This window comes from Lichenostomus cassidix, chromosome 1Aa (genome assembly GCF_008360975.1).
Source record: "Lichenostomus cassidix isolate B80296 chromosome 1Aa, HeHo_3.0, whole genome shotgun sequence".
NCBI lineage: Eukaryota > Metazoa > Chordata > Aves > Passeriformes > Meliphagidae > Lichenostomus > Lichenostomus cassidix.
This window is the reverse complement of record NC_139480.1, coordinates 48,602,409-48,622,274: the sequence shown is the minus strand read 5'-3', so window position 1 is coordinate 48,622,274 and position 19,866 is coordinate 48,602,409. Positions and strand designations below refer to the sequence as shown.

Here is a 19,866-nt window from a genome sequence, read left to right as displayed (position 1 = left end):
CAGCATTTCTGTGAGTGCTTATTTTTTTTAAGCAAAGTGAGAAGTGAAAATAGTCCTTATTGTCTTTTAAAATATATTACAGCTATGTAAGAATACAAATCTTTCAAGGCCATATCTCTCTTTACCCTGCCAAACAAAACACAATATAAAACTCCATTGTTTTACTCTTAGGTTTCCTGTGCCTTATGGCTTGAACCATGGATCCTCTTGGCTGAAGTCCATCCCAGTAACGATTTAATTTGGGAACACGCTTCACCTTTCTAAAAATAAGGAAAACTGAGAAGAAGAGCAAATAAGCTGTGCTGAATAAAGATCTAAAATGACTTCTCCAGGATCTCAAATTAAAGAAAATGTTATCCAAGGAATGTATAAAATCAAATAGTAGAAGCCTGCCTCTATGCAGCAAAATCTTTCCTGGCATTTTAGCCCTGTTCTACAGTCTGGACCTTTTCCAAAGAGAGAGCAACAAATCATGTGTTATATCTTCTTTTTTTTCCCCTCAGACACTTACTAAGAACCAGGCATGCACACAAAAATAAAAGAATGTAGAAAACATCTACCCACTTCTGTTTGCTTCCCAGTGTTTTTAAAGCATTTGTCTCAAACTGTTACTCAGAAGGGAACGTCAGACTACTGCAAAACCAAAACCAGGCAAATGGGACAGAAATAAATATATTTAAGGTCTTGTGACTTAATGGGGCAAGGTGTATGATAAGTGCCTTTGCCTAGAAAAAGAAGAGAAGCAGCAGGATACAGCAGCCATACCCTTCTCAGGTTGTCTGTACATACATGGGACCAAACCACACCTGATGCTGGAGTCCAGATAACCCTTACACAACCCAAAATCCCATGTTCATGCTGGGAGGGCCTCATCCCAGCACACAGCACGCCAAGGAGCACAAGAAAGCCTGAGGTCAGCATGTGCAGCTCTGCTCAGGCAGGTGGTAGCACCAGCTGCAAGCCCTCTGCTCTCTGCAGACACCTCCCCTGCAGAAAGCCCACGGGGCTATCGGAGTGATGCAGCACTGCAAGGATAGCAGCACTCACAAAAGCAGGGTCTCTAAATGGCTCTGTAAAACCCCTGCAGCGTGCAGCTGGTGCAAAGTGAAAAATGGGGTGGGAGAGGCCAGGGGTTGGAATCTCACTAGTTGAGGAATAATGAGAAAAGACCCCAACAAGCCCAGCCACGGGGAAATTTGGCTGAAGAAACATGAGTCGTGCTGAGAATGAAGGTGGGCACAGACCAGTTGTAAAAATACTACAGAAACAATTTCAATTTGTTAGGTAATTAAACAGCCTCCTCAGTGACTGTCGGTGCAGCTCCTTGCAGGGGGAGCAGCTCTGCTTCACTCATGAGACCACTCACTGCTGACTGTGTTTGCAGCTCCCTGCACTGCAGGGATGGAGGTTTGGGGCTCTGAAAAGCCCCACTTCAGCCACAGCAAGGCTGGGACCTTTCCTTTCTCACTCCTGTCAAAAACACACCCTGAGCGTGGCTCCCCAGGTCGGATATTTACTGTCCCTGCTAAAATGTGCCTCCTGGCTGTAAATCAGGAATGCTCCTTGGAAGGTGGATGTGTACCAGTGCTCTCTCCTCCCTTGCCACATGTCTTCCTGCCCACATGCACTCAGCATCAAAGCTGCTGGGACTTCAGGGAATGAAGCCACTTGTGCCATCCTTGGCCTTCCACCCCTCCTGTCTCAGCCCACAGCTGCAGAGCAGGAGCCCAAATGCCATTAATCCTTGTGACTGCTCAAGAAAAGGAAAGAAATAGGGCTGCAGTGAGAGATCTGTTGAACGGGGTGAGACTGCCAAAAGGCCTTCTGCAAGGTCCATTTACTAGAAGATATTAAGGATATTAAGCTTAAACTCAGATAGCATTGGTGGGTCACTATCCATCTTCCCTCTCACATTTTAGAGCTGCATTCTGGCTCCTCTAAGAGACCAGCCTTCTGTTTCCAAGCACAGTGTGTTTCCCATCCCTGCAGAGCCCCTCCAAGATGCCACTTGCAGCTCTGAGGGTCACATTCACCTCCCTGCTGCCCAGAGGTCTCCCTGGCTGGGAATGGTAGCCCTGGGAATCGCACTTGGCTCCCAGGGGCAGAGGCTGCAAGCTGGGCTCAGAGGTAGCCATTTGTGGCCATCAAAGCCTGTGGCAGTGGCTGCTCGAGTGGGAGGACTGGCTGCAAGCATGAGAAGACTGGCAGAGGAGATTCCAGAGACTCCCAAGGAGGAGTGGGACAGTGGGGGGAATGTCTTAGCCTCATCCCAGGTCACAGCATGGGTTATTGTGCCCTGTCACACACGCTGCCTTTGATATTTCACCAGCTCACTGGGTCATTTGGGGAAACAAATGTTGTTATTGTTCTCCAGGAGCACAGTGAAGGTGTGCTCCCTCCTCTCTGCCTGCACCTTGCCCCGTCAGGGCAAGTAAATTCCCTCTCTTACAGGGACACAGGCTGGAGTCACAGGGGGAACCTCTTTCCCAGTGAGTCCATGGGCAAAGAAGCCACCAGGCAACAGGGTTCTGCAGGCAATGGGGTGCTGGGGCTTTCCCCTCAGGGCAGCACAAACCTTTGGGGATGCTGGGTGGGTCCCAGCAGCTGTGGATCAGCAAAGGCTGGGAAACACTGGGGACAGTGGGATGTTGCTTCACTGCCTCAAGGCAGAGTTCAAGCTTACAGCCCCCAGAATGTCACCAGAGGTCTGGAACTCGTACAGCAGTCATGTGCCCTAACACTCACCCCCCTCTTTGTGAGAGAGAAGGGGCAGGTTGAATGACCTGCCCACACAGTCCAGCCCATGTCGGGCAGTGGACACAGCGAGTGACATCCCCACAAGGGCTGGGGCACTTTGGGGACACTTTGGTGTGGGTGGAGGAGCTCACACCACACAGCTGCTGGCGAGGGGCCCGGGAGCTGGCAGCCAGCCTGGGGGCTGCAGGGAAGAACAGGGAGAAACACCCTGACAGGCACAAGCCAAGGGGGCCAGGCTGGGGAGGGGGTGCTCATGGCAGGAGGGCAGCAGGGAAGCACATCACTGCTTGACCCCACCTGGGGAATCACATCACTGCTTGGCCTCACCTGGCAGATCCCACTGGTAGAGCACCAAGGGTTTGCCACATGTGGCTGCTGGAGTTTTGATCCAGAGTTGAGGGTTTTGGGGACTGGGCTCACCAGCACACCTGCCCAGAGCCCTCCTGTGAGAAGGGAAGTGTTTCTGTGGATTAGCAACCCGAAGAGGAGGCAGGAAGTCGGGAGGAAGGTTCAAAGATCGATTTTCACTCTGGCAGCAGGTTAAGAGTAGGGAATATGAACGCTGCCTCCGCGGTCTTGGATAGCCCAGTATATGAACTGATGATCTGGAAACAAAGATGAGCAATATACCGAACATTTTTAAAAGATGACTCAAAGCTATTGACTCCTGAGGAGATCAGAAAGGACTGAGTAAAATGCAAATGTGGCAAATGGGCAGCACCACATATTTGCCAAGGATTAACTGGGTATGTGCAAGGTCAGAGGAGGAAAAACGAATTGCACATAAGAATTACAAAGCTCCAGATGTTCTCTAGCAACTCAAGAAAGAATATGGATGTCACACAACCCCTGGCTCTCAGAGTAGCTGCAGGTTAAAAAAAAGCACACACAAAATATTAGCATGCAGAAGGAAGAAGGAGAGAATAATATGGAAAATATGATAATGCTATTATGTAAATCACTAGCGTGGCCTCGCTGGGAATACTGTCTGCAGTTCAAGTAAGCCTTTCTCAGAAAGGGCTGATTAGGGGCATGGCAAATTCGCTCTCAGAGAGATCAAAACGATTGGGGTTGTTTATCTCGGAGAGGAAATGAACAAGATGAGATTGGCACAGAGTAAGCCAGTCCGGAGCTTCTGTTTTTCTTCCTGTTCAGTTCTATCACTGTCATATCTAGTGTCGCTGGGAAGTGTGTGAAGTGATGTGGCTCTCCTCTGTCACACACCATTTGCTCTTTCTCTCACTCTCCCCTCCAGGGGAGGCACAGCACACTATGTTTTATATTTTGGTAGAACCCAGGGAGGAGGGGATGGCTAAGGAGGGATGTATATGCCCCAGAGTAGGCATACAGCAGAGAATGTGAGAATGGAAAAGTGGGATTTGCACCTGCACAGAGGGGCAAAGGGTTCTGGCTTTGGGAATCTCCTTCCATCAGCTCAGGCAGACCTCAGAGAGGTTGCCAGCTACTGCCCTTCTCCCAGAGCCTTTAGACCTCCAGACCAGGCTCTGGTCTCACAGGGGGCCCTCGGAGATAAAGATAAGGAGTATGAATTTGATATGTTAGTCTGTAAAAACCATCACAGTCAGAGCTGTTGATGAGGTGCAGCTTTAACCCACTTCTCTCTGCCAGGGGAGGTTCGGGTTGGACATTATGGGGAATTCCTTCACAGAAAGGGTGGTAAGACATTAGGATGGGCTGCCAGGGAGGAGTCACTGTCCCTGGAGGTGTTTACGGACAGACTGGCCTGGCACTCAGTGCCATGGTCTGCTTGACAAGGTGCTGTTCGGTCTGAGCTTGGACTCCATGATCTCAGAGGACTTTTCCAGCCTGGCGGAATCCGTGATTCCGTGACCCTGGAGCAGCAAGGGCCCGTTCTCTGCGGGGGCACACACGGCTCCCGGGCTGCACACACACAGATCCCGGGCTGCACACACTCATCCCGGGCTGCACACACACACAGAGATCCCGGGCTGCACACACACACAGATCCCGGGCTGCACACACACACACAGATCCCGGGCTGCACACACAGATCCCGGGCTGCACACACACACAGAGATCCCGGGCTGCACACACACACATCCCGGGCTGCAGCACAGATCCCGGGCTGCACACACACACAGAGATCCCGGGCTGCACACACACACAGATCCCGGGCTGCACACACACACACAGATCCCGGGCTGCACACACAGATCCCGGGCTGCACACACACAGATCCCGGGCTGCACACACACAGATCCCGGGCTGCTGCACACACAGATCCCGGGCTGCACACACACAGATCCCGGGCTGCACACACAGATCCCGGGCTGCACACACACAGATCCCGGGCTGCAGTACACACAGATCCCGGGCTGCACACACAGATCCCGGGCTGCACACACACACAGATCCCGGGCTGCACACACACAGATCCCGGGCTGCACACACAGATCCCGGGCTGCACACACAGATCCCGGGCTGCACACACACACAGATCCCGGGCTGCACACACACACACAGATCCCGGGCTGCACACACACACAGATCCCGGGCTGCACACACACAGAGATCCCGGGCTGCACACACAGATCCCGGGCTGCACACACACAGATCCCGGGCTGCACACACACAGATCCCGGGCTGCACACACAGATCCCGGGCTGCACACACACATCCCGGGCTGCACACACACACACACAGATCCCGGGCTGCACACACACATCCCGGGCTGCACACACGGCTCCCGGGCTGCACACACAGATCCCGGGCTGCACACACAGATCCCGGACTGCACACACAGATCCCGGGCTGCACACACAGATCCCGGGCTGCACACACACAGATCCCGGGCTGCCAGCCGCACCTTCCCGCCGGAGCATCCCGAGCTCCAAGGTGCGATGGGCACGGCCGGCTCTCCTCCCGCCCGCCAGGGGGCGCCAGCGCCGCGCCGCCACCGCCTCAAGCCCGCGCGGCTCGCTGCCCGCGGCGCCGGCGCTGCGATTGGCGGGCGCGGGGCTATGGCCCGGAAGCGGAATCGCGGCGCTGGCGGTGACCCGGGAGCGGCCCGCGCGTTACCGGTGAGTGCGGGGCGGCCGCGCTCCTCCCGCGGGCCGCAGAGCCCCGCGCCCCGCCCGCGCCCCGCCCGCGCCCCGCCGGGCCGTTACCCCGCGTTACTCCCGTTGCACAGGCGGCCCCGGCACGGAGCGGCGCCCGCCGCGGAGCTGAGGCGGCGGCCGGCGCGTCCCTCGGAAGGGAAGAGCTGACCCGGATCCCGCCCTCGGTCATTCGTCTGCAGGTCGCCCGCCCGCGCCGCGCACTTGTCCCCCATGGCCTCGTGGTCCCGCGAGGCGGTGCTGACTCTGTACCGGGCTCTGCTGCGCCGCGGCCGCGGCCTGCGCTACACGGACCGCGATTTCTACCTGGCCTCCGTCCGCCGCGAGTTCCGCCGCAACCAGGGGCTGCAGCGGCTGGAGGACAGGGAGCGGCAGCTGCAGAAGGGGCAGGCCTTCCTGCGGAGCGGGCTCGGAGGCCTGGTGTAGAGACTCCCCGTAGCTCCCGCTGGTCCAGCTTACCTCGCTCTTCTTTCCGAAATCCCCTCGCCGGCCAGAAGAGATGATCAACACTCACTACCCGCCAGTTTATTGAAGAAATCCTGAAGGTGCTTCCACAGGCACACCAGGAGGGCTCTCCTGTTCTCTTCACAAATGCATTAGGTCACAGGTAGGTCATTTACAATGATGTAAACGTATTCTTTGTGCTGCTGTTATAGCGAGCTTTGAGGAAGTGCTGGGTTTTTTCTGCTTGGGGGTGACAAGTGAATGTGCTCTTGATGTATCCAGGCAGGAACGTTCCTCCTGAGGTTGGCTTGGCTTTAGGGCAGGTGTAAGCCATCCCAGTCAGGCAGGGAGGCTCAGAACCTTGGATACTGACTCAGAAAACAGACCTCAGGTCACATTGGAGGAGTTTATTGCTGTTTTCTTGTAGGTTCCCTGGGGATCCATCAGTGAGTAGAGTGGTGTTAAGCTGTGTTTTACAGGATCATAGAATCATTTACATTGGAAAGTACCTCTGAGGTTAAGTCCAGCCTTTGACTGATGACCACCTTGTCAGCTAGACCATCACACTGAATGTCACATCCAGGTTAAACACTCCCAGGGATGGTGGCTCCATCACCTCCCTGGGCAGCCCATCCCAATGTCTAATCACCCCTTCTGTGAGGAAGTTCTTCATGATGTCCAGCCTGAGATTTGCTTGGTGCAGCTTGAGGCCATGCTGGCCACAGAGACTCTTTAAATTTAAATCTCAAGGTCAGGTTAAGTGGAAATTGAAGGACACAAAAGCACCCATGTAAGAAAATATTAATGTCAGTGTTTTACATGATTTGTCTGTCAAACCCACCAGCCTCGAGGGCAGGAATAAACATCAAGTGAAAGCAAGGGAGTGGTTCCCTTTATGATGTGTTGTGGTTTCTACTGTTGATTCCTGGGTGTCTTTAAAGTATCTGGGATTGGACATTGTTCAGAAATTAATCTGGAAGTGCAAGCTTTGAGGCTGCCTGTCAGTTCTTGGGGAAGATTCTGCTTTGTTGCAAGCAGCTGACCAACCCTGTGTTGCCTTGTCTGTGAGCAAAATTACACTTGTCATGTTAGGAATCAGAAAATACATTGGCTGTGCTTTGGTTGAGAAGCACGGATTAAAAGAAAAATAGCTGAATGGTTATAGGGTTTTGGATAATAAAAAATATAAATATAAATGAGGAGGCTGCAGGGTTAGGTGATCCCTTCCTGTGTCTGCATGCTCTGACCCTGGGGGCAGTGGGCAGTGGGCACAAGGTGGGGAGAAGGCAGTGACCCACCAGGGCTGTGTGTTGTGACCCTGAGTGTGTTTCACCCTCCCTGCAGGTAAGATGGCAGGCGCTGGGCAGCGCAAAGGGAAGAAGGATGACAACGGCATTGGCACTGCCATCGACTTCGTGCTGTCCAACGCGCGGCTGGTGCTGGGCGTGGGGGGAGCTGCCATGCTGGGCATCGCCACGCTGGCTGTCAAGAGGGTGAGTGCTGGCAGGGAGGAGGGGGAGGAGAAGGACCTGGAGTGCTGACAATGGCCTGGGTGGAATGCAAGCACTGGGTGACTCGAGCTGTTCCTGGTTTAGATGTACGACCGGGCGATCAGCGCTCCCAGCAGCCCCACTCGCCTGAGCCAGTCGGGAAAGAGAAGCTGGGAAGAGCCAAACTGGCTGGGGTCCTCCTCACGCTTGCTGACCCAGGAGATGAAGACCAGTCTCAGCCGCTCCCTGCAGACCCTTCCCACTGATCCTGCAGCTGCAGACACAGGTAAGAGGCATGGTTATACTCCTGTATCACTGTCATCCAAGCCCATAAAGCCTGGATTTGTTTAAAGGAATGCAGAAAAGAAAATATTCTGTCTGGTCCTGGATTTTTGTGTTTTTCTTTTAAGCAGGTCGACTGGTAACTTAAAGAATCAGAACTGACATTGGGAACTAGTCAATAATAGTCATCTATTTGCATTGTTCAGTCTCTCATGACTTCATGGTGTAAAGCTTTATTCTCCCTCATTTTTTCTCTTTCAATCTGAGTACTTATTCTTTCCTGATAGAAGGCTATTCCATTCCTTTCAAGTATTTGAAGCACTTTGTTGCCTTTCTTTGGGTCATTCCAGTTTGCTTTCATCTTTTTAAGGGGAGAATATTCCAGTTGTGAATGTACTAGCAATTTATAAGAGTATTTCCTGTATTATTTCTACCATTTTCCAAATAATTTCTGGATCAGCATTTCCCTGTTTAATGCTGCTTATCACTGAGTTTGTCTCCATCAGTCCATAGAAAGTGCAGTTTTCTTTCTAAGTGGGATAATCAGTAATTTAGGATCCAACAATGTTTTGTTATATGGGTTTGGTTCTTTTTTCTCACCGTTTTTATTTTCTATCCTTGGTCACTCTGGGAGATTTACACTTGACATTTTAACTAAAAATCAGAATCAAGCTATTGACTTGATTTTCAGATTATTTTAAAGGAAGTTGTCTTTGGGATGGCAGTAGATTTTTCTGCTGAGGAAATATTAAATAATTAGACATCTGTGTTAAATGGAGTCTAGATCATTTGACGAGTCCCCAGACATATGGACTGAGGAATAAAAACATTGATGATGATGTCTTAAATTCTTCAATTAGAAATAAACTTAAACTCAGTATAGAAAAATTTTTTTTTTCATGAATAGGCAATGAAATTCGGTTTCTTATGGTTCTGTGCGTTATTTCCTTTACACAATAAAAGCTCAAATCTGTTCAAAAGAGCCAGTAGGACAAGACAGCAGCTGCTGAGGCTGGGCTAGATGAGTCTGTGTGCAGCTTGGTCAGCCATTCCTCATGAGCTGTGTGGCCAAATGCCCACTACCAAAGATCTGCAACAGCCAATTGCTTTAATGGGGCCACTGATTAGGGGATTTTTCCTGTACCCCTTAGGTATGACAGCCCTTTCCAAGATCTCTTAGATCTGTAATTCCCCTTTAATTCTCATTGATAACTTCTTGGTCCATGTTAAGAGAAATCTGAAACAAATGGGAAGCATTGACGTATTTGTTTGGGAAACCAGTCAGAGAAAAAGTGGCTCAGAGAATCTGTGCAGGTTAGACATTGTTTAATCACGCAGGTGGCAACATAAACCTCGTGTTACTGCATGGTACCTCAGAGTGGGCTCTCTGGTCTTTGTCCTGAAGGTTTAAGGGGGTATCACTGGAGCTGTGATGGCCTGAGCTGGGACAGCCCCAGGATCTATCAGCTCATCATCCTGGTAACTCTGCTGATCAGACTCCAAACAGCTATTTCATTTTCAGGTGGCACAATCTTCTCTGATCTCATATGCTAGTCAGGACTGGGGTTTGCTGGTAGTTTGTAATAATCTGTTTCAATGTTAAAAACTCAAAGAGATCGTGATGGTTTTTTGAAAGTGTTTTATCCACTGGTCTGGCATCACAATGGCAGGTTTGAACTGGTAACAGCACTGAAATTGTGATGAAATGGAGCTGAGATACTGCCATATAGCCATTAAAATTACATCCTTGAACACAGTATTAGTCTGGCTAAATTTCAAGTCTAGTAACTTATTTTCATCCATTCTTATGCTCATAGTAGTACGTTTTGGAGTTCCTCAGCACGTCCCTTTGGCGTGGTACCTTTGCAAAGCCTGCAAAATGTCTGCCAAGAGCTTTCCGAGACCTAGGAGACTGCAGTTCGCGCTGCAGATTCCGTTCTGCGGAACACTTCACAGCGCAATCAGCTGCAACCTCAACACTTTTCCTCCTGTCTTGCAGACTTTTTTCGCCCCACAAAGCCCAAGCCATCTGCCAAGAGGAGTCAAGTGGAGCTGAAGAAGTCCCGCCTTCGTCTGTCCCTGCAGGAGAAGCTGTTGGCGTACTACCGGCGGCGCGTGGCGATCCCGGCGGAGGAGCAGGCGCGGGCCAAGCAGGCGGCCGTGGATATCTGCACGGAGCTGCGCAGCTTCCTGCGCGCCAAGCTGCCCGACATGCCCCTGCGCGACATGTACCTCAGCGGCAGCCTCTACGATGACCTGCAGGTAACTCCTGGGCACGCATCGGGGCTCCTCACTCAGGAGGCTCACCAGGCAGGGGCATTTCAGGCTTCCCTGTTGGCAGTGCTGGCTCAGCACAGCAGTAATTCCTCAGTAATAATGCCCCTGGTGTTGCCTTTCCCACTGTGGAGCCAGGCGTTGATTGCCGCAGCGCTGTTTGAACAGGCATGGCCAGGCTGCTCTGTCCTTGTCTGCAAAGCCTTTGCTTTTTGCTGTTTTATCTCTCCGACATATCTCAGTCCTTCTTTCCTTTCCCTCTGTCTCCTTTTAGCTGTGTTTTTCTTGCGGTTTCTCTGGTAGACCTCTTGTTTTCTCTCCATCCCTCTATATCCATCCAAATACATGATATTCCCTTAGAATTCCCTCTATATTCATGTAGGTCTTTCCTACTCTTTTGTTTTTTTTAATGCATGACAGACCTGGATTGGACAGCAGTCCCTGCTGCAATATCTCCCTGATGGCAAGATGCCCATGGCTATAGTGAGTGATCCAGAGGCACACTTCTTTGTTTGAGTCACAGCTCTGGAATGGAGCATGGAGTGTCCAGTGAAACTTAGACCTGGGGTCTTAATCACATTGGTGAAAAGGGATCTTTAATGACCTTTTTCCAAACAATGTGGCAGACCAGGTGAGGGCAGTGTACCTAGCTGTAGCATGGGATTATTAAACCATGGCAACGGAAGCTTGTCTAGAAACTTAATACTCTGTTTAAATTGTCATGTGGTGCTGTGCCCTAGGCCAGCTGCATCTCACAACCAAGGAGCACATTTAGAGGCAGAATGATTCATCTAGATGCAGTCCATGTCAGGTCCCTAAATAGTACATACCACCTAAGTGCTAGCTTCAGTTATACCTTGGAATTATCCCACTGATGGTTGGAAATAGTCCTTCAGAATGCTTTTTAACAAAGGGAGGCTGGGAATCCCACGCAGAGAGGAGAGTGAGGCAGCTGAATCCTTATTCCAGGTTCCTTTGGACAGAAGGCTATCTAAAGGTGGTGGATAAAATGAATGTGGAGAGAGAAAGCTTGTTCTTACCGACTTTTCTCTCTTGTGAAAGGTAGTGACAGCTGACCACATCCAGCTCATTGTACCCCTGATGCTGGAGCAGAACCTGTGGTCGTGTATCCCCGGGGAGGACACTATCATGAACATTCCTGGCTTCTACTTGGTGCGTCGAGAAAACCCAGAGTACTTTCCTCGTGGGAGCAGCTACTGGGACCGCTGTGTGGTGGGAGGTTACCTTTCCCCCAAAACTGTAGCAGACACCTTTGAGAAAGTTGTAGCTGGCTCCATCAACTGGCCAGCAATTGGGAGTCTCTTGGACTATGTGATCCGTCCAGCAGCTCCTCCAGCAGATTTGACTCTGGAAGTCCAGTACGATGCAGATCGGCATCTTTTTATTGACTTTCTACCATCCCTGACCCTGGGTGACATTGTCCTCGTTGCCAAACCTCACCGACTGGCCCAGAATGACAACTTGTGGCGCCTGAGCCTGCGGCCAGCAGAAACGGCTCGCCTGCGCGCCCTGGACCAGGGGGATGCTGGCTGCCGCTGCTTGTGCCTCAAGATCTTCAAAGCAGTATGCAAGTTAAACCCAGCTCTGGGACACCTCACTGCCAGCCAGCTCACCAATGTCATCCTGCACCTGTCCCAGGAGGAGTCTGACTGGTCCCAGGACATGCTGGCTGATCGCTTCCTGCAGGCACTGAAGGGGCTGATCCGCTACCTGGAGGCAGGTGTCCTGCCCAGTGCTCTGAACCCCAAGGTGAACTTGTTCTCAGAGCTCACCCCTGAAGAAGTGGATGAGTTGGGCTACACCCTCTACAGCTCTCTGTCAGAGCCAGAGGTCTTGCTGCAGACGTAATGGGGCCTTACCTAGGGAAGTGCTGATAGGGTTTAGCCAATGCAGACTTTGATTACTGCGAATTATGTCTCCTCCACTTCTCCCTATCTCCCTCTCTCTCTCTACCACTCCCTCCTTTTGGTTCATTTAGTAATTCCTGTTGTGGAGTTGGTGCTCCCACTGAATTTCTTGGTGCTACTGGTCCATTTCCACCATCTCTGCCCCAATAGGTACCCATTGGCTAGGGAAGAGAGGCTAAAACTGCAGCTCTGAGATCTTCACATAAATTCTGCTAAGTTTAAGTGTCTACCAAAAAAATAAACAAAACTATGCACTTCTTTCTTCTGTAGTACACTTACTGCAGCAAGTCCATTTTGCTCTGAAGAAGGTGGAACTGGGCTGGTAAATCCAGTGATGATTTTAGCAGACTTGCACTGAGGTAGTTTAATTTCCTTCAGCCTGACTTTGCCTCATTTCTTTTTCTATGCTGTCCCACACTGTCTCACTTTCTTTTCTTTTCTTTTTTGTCCCTTTGGCCCAGTCATGCAGGACAGACTGAGTGAGATATTTTGGATAGGGATCTTTTTGTATTTCTGAGTGGATAATGATTACACTGGCAATATTTAGGGCTGTAGAGCTTGAGATTGGAGAATTCCCACAACTCCTGCTCCTATGGAGCCTTCTCATCCTTTGCAAGCTGGGTTTGGGATTAAGGGCCAAGGTTTGTCCAGTCTGCTGCCACATAACCTCCTGGATGGGCAATTTTTGTTGAAGGTGTCACAGGGGAGGGAGGAACCTTCGTGGTCTGGCTGTGTGATGAGGTCAAAGGAGCACAGCTTGCTGTTCCTGCCTAGCCAGATCTGCTGGGAATGGCCTCGGGAGTGGAGAACAAGGCAGTTATTTAGTTGTCTTGGCCTAGAGGAAGAGAGGGTGATTATGGGGGAGGGGTGGGAGACACATGGGAATGGGGAATTTTTTTTTTTTTCATCTTTTTCCCAAGAGGTTATGGCTGTTCTGGTTTACTGGAGGTGGAAATAAGACTGCATGCCTCAAAGGGCTTTGGAGTAAGCACACACAAGCCAGATTCTCACCAGCTCTAAGTCTGTGAAGGTGATAGAACTGAACTGGTGTCATCAGCAAGGTTCTGTCCCATACACTGGATATTAGGGTACATATTCAGAGCTGGCATTTATGGATACATTAGCTTTGCCATCTGCTCTGTGTGCTTTGGTCTCCTCCCCAGAACTGAGGCTGTCCATCCCCTTCCTCATTCCCATGTGCTGACTTTCCAGTGCTCCCAGTTTACAAATGCTCATAGAAAGCTGGTGAGGGCACACCTTCCCATTCCATCTGTTTGGACTTTGGCACTGCAGTTCTGCCCACTCCTGTCTATGGCTGCTTTCAGGCTGTAGACTCTTTATGCTCTGCATTAAGCCATCTGCTGTCTTCAAAAAGTGGGAGGGAAGGTGTCCCCCCACAGAGTCTGGGGCTCTGTGTGTATCTCAAAAGACCAGCATAGCTATTGTTAAAAGAAACATATCTGCCTTTTCCCAGCTTCAGCACCTTTTTTCCCCTGTGCTGTCCAATCTCCTTAGCTGCAGAGAGAAGTGCTGCAGCAGCAGGTTTTGGAAGAAGCAGGAATCCTTTTCTCCTCCCTTCCTCTCAGGACCTCCCCCTTCTTTGACAGAGAAGTTTCTAGGTGAATTTCAGGAGTGGAACCACAGAGGGAAGTCTTTCACCCTGGGTTTTTTTTAGAGGCAGTGCTGGTGAGATGAGGGAGGGAGCATCTTTCTCGGACAATCCGTCCATTTTAACCAATGTGTCAGATAGCATTCTGTATACAGCGATAACGCAACATTGCATTTTAAATTATTTAATCCTTAGGGTACTGGTATTTTCTAGACTGCCAGATGTGTACTTTGAAGTTTGTGTGTGTATATAAAGTCTATAGTCTATCAAAGGTTAACAGGAATCCCATTTGTACGACTGTGTTTTGTAAGTTTTGCAGCAGTCAGTGTTGGTCAGCTGTTGATTGCTCTTCACTCTGGTTCCCAGATTTTTTCCCCTCTTCCTTCCCTTGCCCCCCACTGCCTTTCTGATGTCAGCCTTCCTACCCTAAAAGCAGACAGATGAGACTTGGAGCCTATAGGCTATTGGGGGAAAATTCCCCTTGTTTTTCATTACTTGAAGGTCAACAAAAATATTAAAATATCTGGGTTGTCAGGAGTTCCCCCAAAGCTCATTTCTTCAGGATGATGTAACCCCTCACTTGGTGCTTAGTGCAGTACCGTGGTCTTCACATTTTAACAGCAGTGTGGTTAAAAATGATTAAAACTCTAGATATCAGAGAAAAAGGTGAGATAGAAACAGGAGGAAGCCACTGTCTGAGTTGAGAACAGTTGCCACATACATATCTGTATATATAATTTTTTACATGAATGCTTTTACTTCTTCCTGGCAACCTAATGAATTAATATTTTATGGCCATTTTTTGCTGCTATTGAGCTCAATTTGTGTATCAAATGGAGACTGAAGCTGCCTTTTTGCCTTTTCTGTAGACTCTGCTCCACTTCACTTGCATCAACCACTTCCATCATTTCTTCCCTTCACTTTTGCCCTCCTCTGAGCTAGCCACAAGCCCGTTCTCAGGAGGCAAATGACCACTTCCTACAGGCAGCCACCACAGCAGGCAGTAGCTGCCCTGGCAGTGGCAGTCTTGACAAAGGCCAAAGATGTGATGGGTCACAGGGGCACTGCAACTAGGAATATTTTAAGAGCAGGGTCAGGTGTAAGGGGCAATAGAAGCAGGGAAGAAGGTGCGGGGTAAGTATGCAGGTAACTTACAGTAATGCTGCACCCAGCCTGTGGGTCAAACAGAATGTTGCAGAGTCTTTCAAGCAGGCACCTTTCAGTATTAAATGCAGTACATGTGTGGATGTACAGCCTGGAGGGCTGGCTTACCTATAGGTAGGCTCCTTCCTGGTCCTATCTGTAGAACCTAAAGCTGAATGTGAAAAGGGCAGCTCCCAGCCACCTTTCTGGCAGAGCAGCTCAAAGACAGATTGATTGTAAGAGGCCCAGGGCATGTGTTGGGCTGGTTGCTGCCTCAGCTCCAAGAATGTCTCCGTGTGTTCTGCTGTAGCTTAGCTCACACAAGCTTCCCATGAGATTGTCATCTTATTCCCTGTAACCACAGGGTGAGGACCAACTTGCTCAGCTGTGGGTTTCACTGCTGCTGAGCTCCACTGCTAATCTTTCAAGTCAGATGGATTTCTTTTCCTGTGTTTAAAAGCAATTATTGGAACAGGAGGCTGCATTCTGCCAAGCTGCCATCAGGGCCCTCATTCTTACCATGTGGGCATGCAGTGAGAAGTGAAGAGATGATGCCCCATCTCTCCCAGGCCTGGAGGCTGTGGATTTGCAAAGGGGAAAGTCCAAGTGCATGATCTGTGACAGAGTGTGTGGAATTCTGAAATAAAATGACTTTCCACAGTAACCTGGTTGTCTCTGGCTTGTTTGTAAACAAAGGAGCTTCACTCTCTGCTTTCATCTCAGTGCATCACCTTCATGCCAATATAATTCTGCACCACACCAGTGCTTGGGGACTGACATGCCCCTTGCTGATTCACTCGCTTTCCCTTCGCAGCTCTGGGCACTCAGCACTTTGCAGCTTGTCTCGAGGGAGCAATCAGCTCGCTGCAGCAGCGTCCTGACTCCTGGCAGCTTTCTCACCAGTCACAAGATGATGCGTAATGTGGTGTTGAGCCTCCCATCCTTTCTCCCATGGATAGTCCGCGTGCCCTGACAGGCACCTGCTTTTCATGTGGCTCCCCTGACTTCTGAGGCTTCTGTGCCTCTGTGATATTAAACTTTCCTGCTGGCTCCCCCACCCTGGTTTAGTCACACCTTGGTTTTTGTGTTCCAGGCCTCACCCCTCCCAAATTCACTAATTCACTCCTCTCTTATCCAGGCATCTCTTATCCAGGCATCAACCTTGAGGCGCTGAGGAAGCTGCTTTGCCAGGGGTCTGTGTCTGGTGTGGTGAAGTTCTTTGCTGTAAAACCCAGTTTTATGTGCCTGCTTGGGAAGGTGGAGTGGAAATGTTGGATGTTGAATAAAGTGTGAAGTCATGCTGCTTTTGGTGGGTCCCAGGCTCCTTAATTCTTGGAAGACATGCTACAGTGGCAACATTGTCCTGTGAGACTTGTCTTAATGAGGACTCTGTAATTAACATTTAACTATTTTGGAGGGTATTTTATGTTACAAAGACAGTCTATATCTCCAGCTTTTTGGTTTTTTCTAACATTCCTTGCTTGTGTTTGTTTTTTTCCTTTAATCTGTCCTGTGGCAGAAACGTTATCAGATGAGATCAAGCACATTTCATGCCATACAGAGTCTCACAGGAATAGCTAAAATAAGCTGCTCTGTGAAATCTGTGACAGGTATTACCCCCTCAAGTTAAAGCCCCTGGAATGCCTAGAGCCTGGAATACAGGATTAATATATGCAGTGGTTTGCATCTTTGCATAAAAGCTGTCCTGGCATGAATAGGGAGGAAAGATCAAAAGATAAGTTTGTTTAATGTAAAGAAGAAATAATTGAGGGGAGTGATGATAATTATTTCAAGTATGGAAGAAGTTGCTACAAAGAAGAAGAGCACAAGTAGTTCTTCAGGCTGCAAAGACTCAGAATCTCTTTTGTTCTTAGCCTAAGGAGCAAACAGCTTAGGAGGAAAGTGAATTTTGGAAAAAGCAAAATATATTACCCGCTTTGTTATATAACCACAGTCCTGTCCTGGATATTAATGTAGCTGAGTTTACATTTTACTTATTTATTTTTGCATCTCTTCATTTTAAAAATAAATACATGAATTCCAGCCTATTTTGTAGCTAATCTTAAACTGGGGAAGAAAGGATGACAGAACCCCACATTTGGGATTATCATGCTAAACTGTTGAACTGCATTAATGTTTCTTTTTTGAGTCCCAAATACTTAGTTGCATCCATGGTTTTTTAAGGTTTATGTTACTATTGTAAACTTCAGAAAAGCTGCAGACAGCTGCTGCTTTTTAAATTTAGTCTCATAGAAAAAAAAAAGAGGAGCCTCTTCCAAATGAGGAATTTCTCTTCCAGATAAGATGAAATACATTTGCTCACTACCTGCACTGGTCAGTGGCTCCAGAATGGCTCACTGAATATGGGAGTGGATATTGAAATGTTGAGCTTTGCCCACAGATGTAGCAAACAAGAAATGGAAGATTCTACCTCCTACCAGTGAAACCCAGTATTGGCTTCCAGCCCTAGAACTGCTGCAGTCTAGACATTTGGGGAACTTTTGAGATATCTGGATTTTATCTTCTTTATCCTTGTCAGGCTGAGTTATTATCTGAGTTTACAATCTGAGGGATTCAAGAAATATCCTCCCCCTCCCTTTTATTCTTTTTTTTCCCTTGTTTTTGTTGTTTTGTTTTAACATTTAACACCTTCTTGGAATAGCTCTCATTTAACAAATGTGTCCCCTACACCATCAAGGATACATTTTTTACTGCCATACTTTCAGAAGGACAGCATTACTCACAACGCAAGGACCCAGAAATGTGGTGGTGAGCAGGGTATTATTCCTTTCTTTACAATATGTGATCCTGTAGAATAATTTTGCAAACAATAAGGCAAAAGAGGGTGGTAAGACCAAAGGGTAAGGCAGGGAAGATCAGGAATCATTCTGTAGGTAGGAAACGTCATTTTACAAAGAGCAAAGAGAGCAGGACAGAGTTTGACTCATGGAACTCAAACTTCTCATGATCTTAAGCTTTCCCAAGTACTCATGCAGAAGTCAGTTCTGAACAAAATCACATTAAACACACTACAAGTCAGATTGATTTTTATTTTGCTCTCCTGGTTCAATTTCCCTGGCTCCTGCAGATAAGTAGCTCTTTGATCTGTCTATTAACACTCACTCAGTGCTAAGCTTCTCAGGGGAAAAATATATATATATATATGAATTCTAACCACATTCTTCATGAAAAGCCTTCTCCATACAAATAATGGGTCAAAGTTGCTCACTTCTGTTTTTTGTTTTGTTTAGGATTTTCTTTTGTTAGGCAACAGTTCCCTGGCTCCAGTGCAATTCCACCCTTCCCCTTCCTCTCTCTGTGGTAGAATTGTCACTGTTCCACAGAAGCACAGGGGTGATACTGTCCCATAAGGCATCCCACAACAATAATCCTGGTTCTGTACAACCCTCTTGTGTTGTTCTGCTCAGCATTGCAAAGAACACAGCTCAGAGGCAGCAGACACGAGGGCATAGATGGCAAATGATGGACTGTGTTGGCTCTTTACCTCTCCCACAACAGACATTATTTCAAAACTCATAGTGCCCTGGCAGGCTCCTTATCTCCCTTGAAAGGCAAGAAGCAATTGTTCCTGGAAGCAGTATAGCAGAAAGACATTTTTTCCTTCAGATTCCTGAATTTATTTAGCACAGGGGGCCTTGGAGACAGTAAGTACCACCACTTATATGGATAATAAGATGTGAATCATGTTCAGCTGCTGCTTGTTTGCAGCAAGCAGTGAGGCACTGTCAGAGGGCCTGAGGTGCACTGAAGCCAAGGTAGAACAAGGCACAGCAGTCCCAGAGGCTGCAGAGCTGCAGCTCTCACGGTGCTTGTTAGAGAGCAAGCTGGCAGGGGCCCAGCTCCCTGGCACTCGCAGGGAGGGTGGTTTTTGCTCAGGCAAGGACGTGGCCCAGGCACGAACCTCTTTTCCAAATCACTGCCTGTGGTCATGAGGCAGATGGTAGAAAGCATGTAGTCCAGTACCTTTTCTTGAACCTGGTAATGAGCTTATGTTTTGAGTTAGGAACTTTTCTCCTTTTTTTTTTTTAATTTTGTAGTTTTTTTTCTATATAAAAGAAGAGAATTAATAAAAAATTATGCATCTTCAGTCCATCACTTTGCACTGCAAAGGAAGATGTTTGGTGTCACCAGCAGACTGGTGACTCCCAAGCTTTGTGCCCTGGGACAGATTTACCCTTTTTTGCCTTGCCAAGGGGAGACCTGTATTTCTGGTAAGTGCTCAGCATCCAAGTGTGTCTTACTGAGACTGTGTGACTGAGGTGAGTGGCTCAAATGTTACCTTCCTGAATAGCACCAGCATTGCCTGGAACCCAGAGATGTCTGTCTCCTGTTGAGGCCAGGACAAGGTAAGGAGCAGAGCAGGCTCAAAGTCTTCTGAAAGAATTTTCTTTCTGACGTATTTGCCAAATCCCCTAACACGGAGACTTTAGGATGGAAAATGACATTCCTTCAGGGAAAAGCTATAAACTCAATGGTATCACAATTGTGTCAACATCCGCCAGGAGTTTTTCTCTCCTCCTTTGTAAACAAGTATATATTGAACCAGTGCAAAGTCTGCTGGTAAAGCACTGAGCAGCTGCTCCCTATGGAGAGTGGAAAATTATTACTGAATAATAGCTGCAGTGTTCCTCCCCAGGGACCTGGGCAGCTACAGCCTCAACAGTGACTTATCCTCAAATGAATTTCAGAGCTTCATCTGAACTACTTGGTTTGTCAGTGTTCTTGCTGAAGCTGCCTGCCTGCATCAGAATCAAAGAGATCTCACACAGCCCCAAAAGATCCCTAAAAATCTTTTATTTCACTCACAGGATATACCCATG

The 19,866-nt window shown here is 48.7% G+C and overlaps 2 protein-coding genes across 2 annotated transcripts; both read left to right on the top strand.

The window, feature by feature from the left end:
• Positions 1-5,795: 5,795 nt before the first annotated feature.
• MIURF (mitochondrial elongation factor 1 upstream open reading frame) lies at positions 5,796-6,281 on the top strand. The gene has a single exon (XM_085048720.1). The coding sequence runs from the start codon at positions 6,069-6,071 to the stop codon at positions 6,279-6,281; it is 213 nt and encodes a 70-aa protein (XP_084904846.1). The 5' UTR covers positions 5,796-6,068.
• A 12-nt stretch (positions 6,282-6,293) lies between these two features.
• On the top strand, positions 6,294-16,333 carry MIEF1 (mitochondrial elongation factor 1). Its single transcript, XM_085048719.1, has 5 exons — positions 6,294-6,462; positions 7,644-7,792; positions 7,895-8,075; positions 10,071-10,333; positions 11,408-16,333. Exons 2-5 carry the CDS (start codon positions 7,649-7,651, stop codon positions 12,212-12,214), a joined length of 1,395 nt encoding a protein of 464 aa, XP_084904845.1. The 5' UTR covers positions 6,294-6,462; positions 7,644-7,648; the 3' UTR covers positions 12,215-16,333.
• The last annotated feature ends 3,533 nt before the right edge of the window (positions 16,334-19,866 follow it).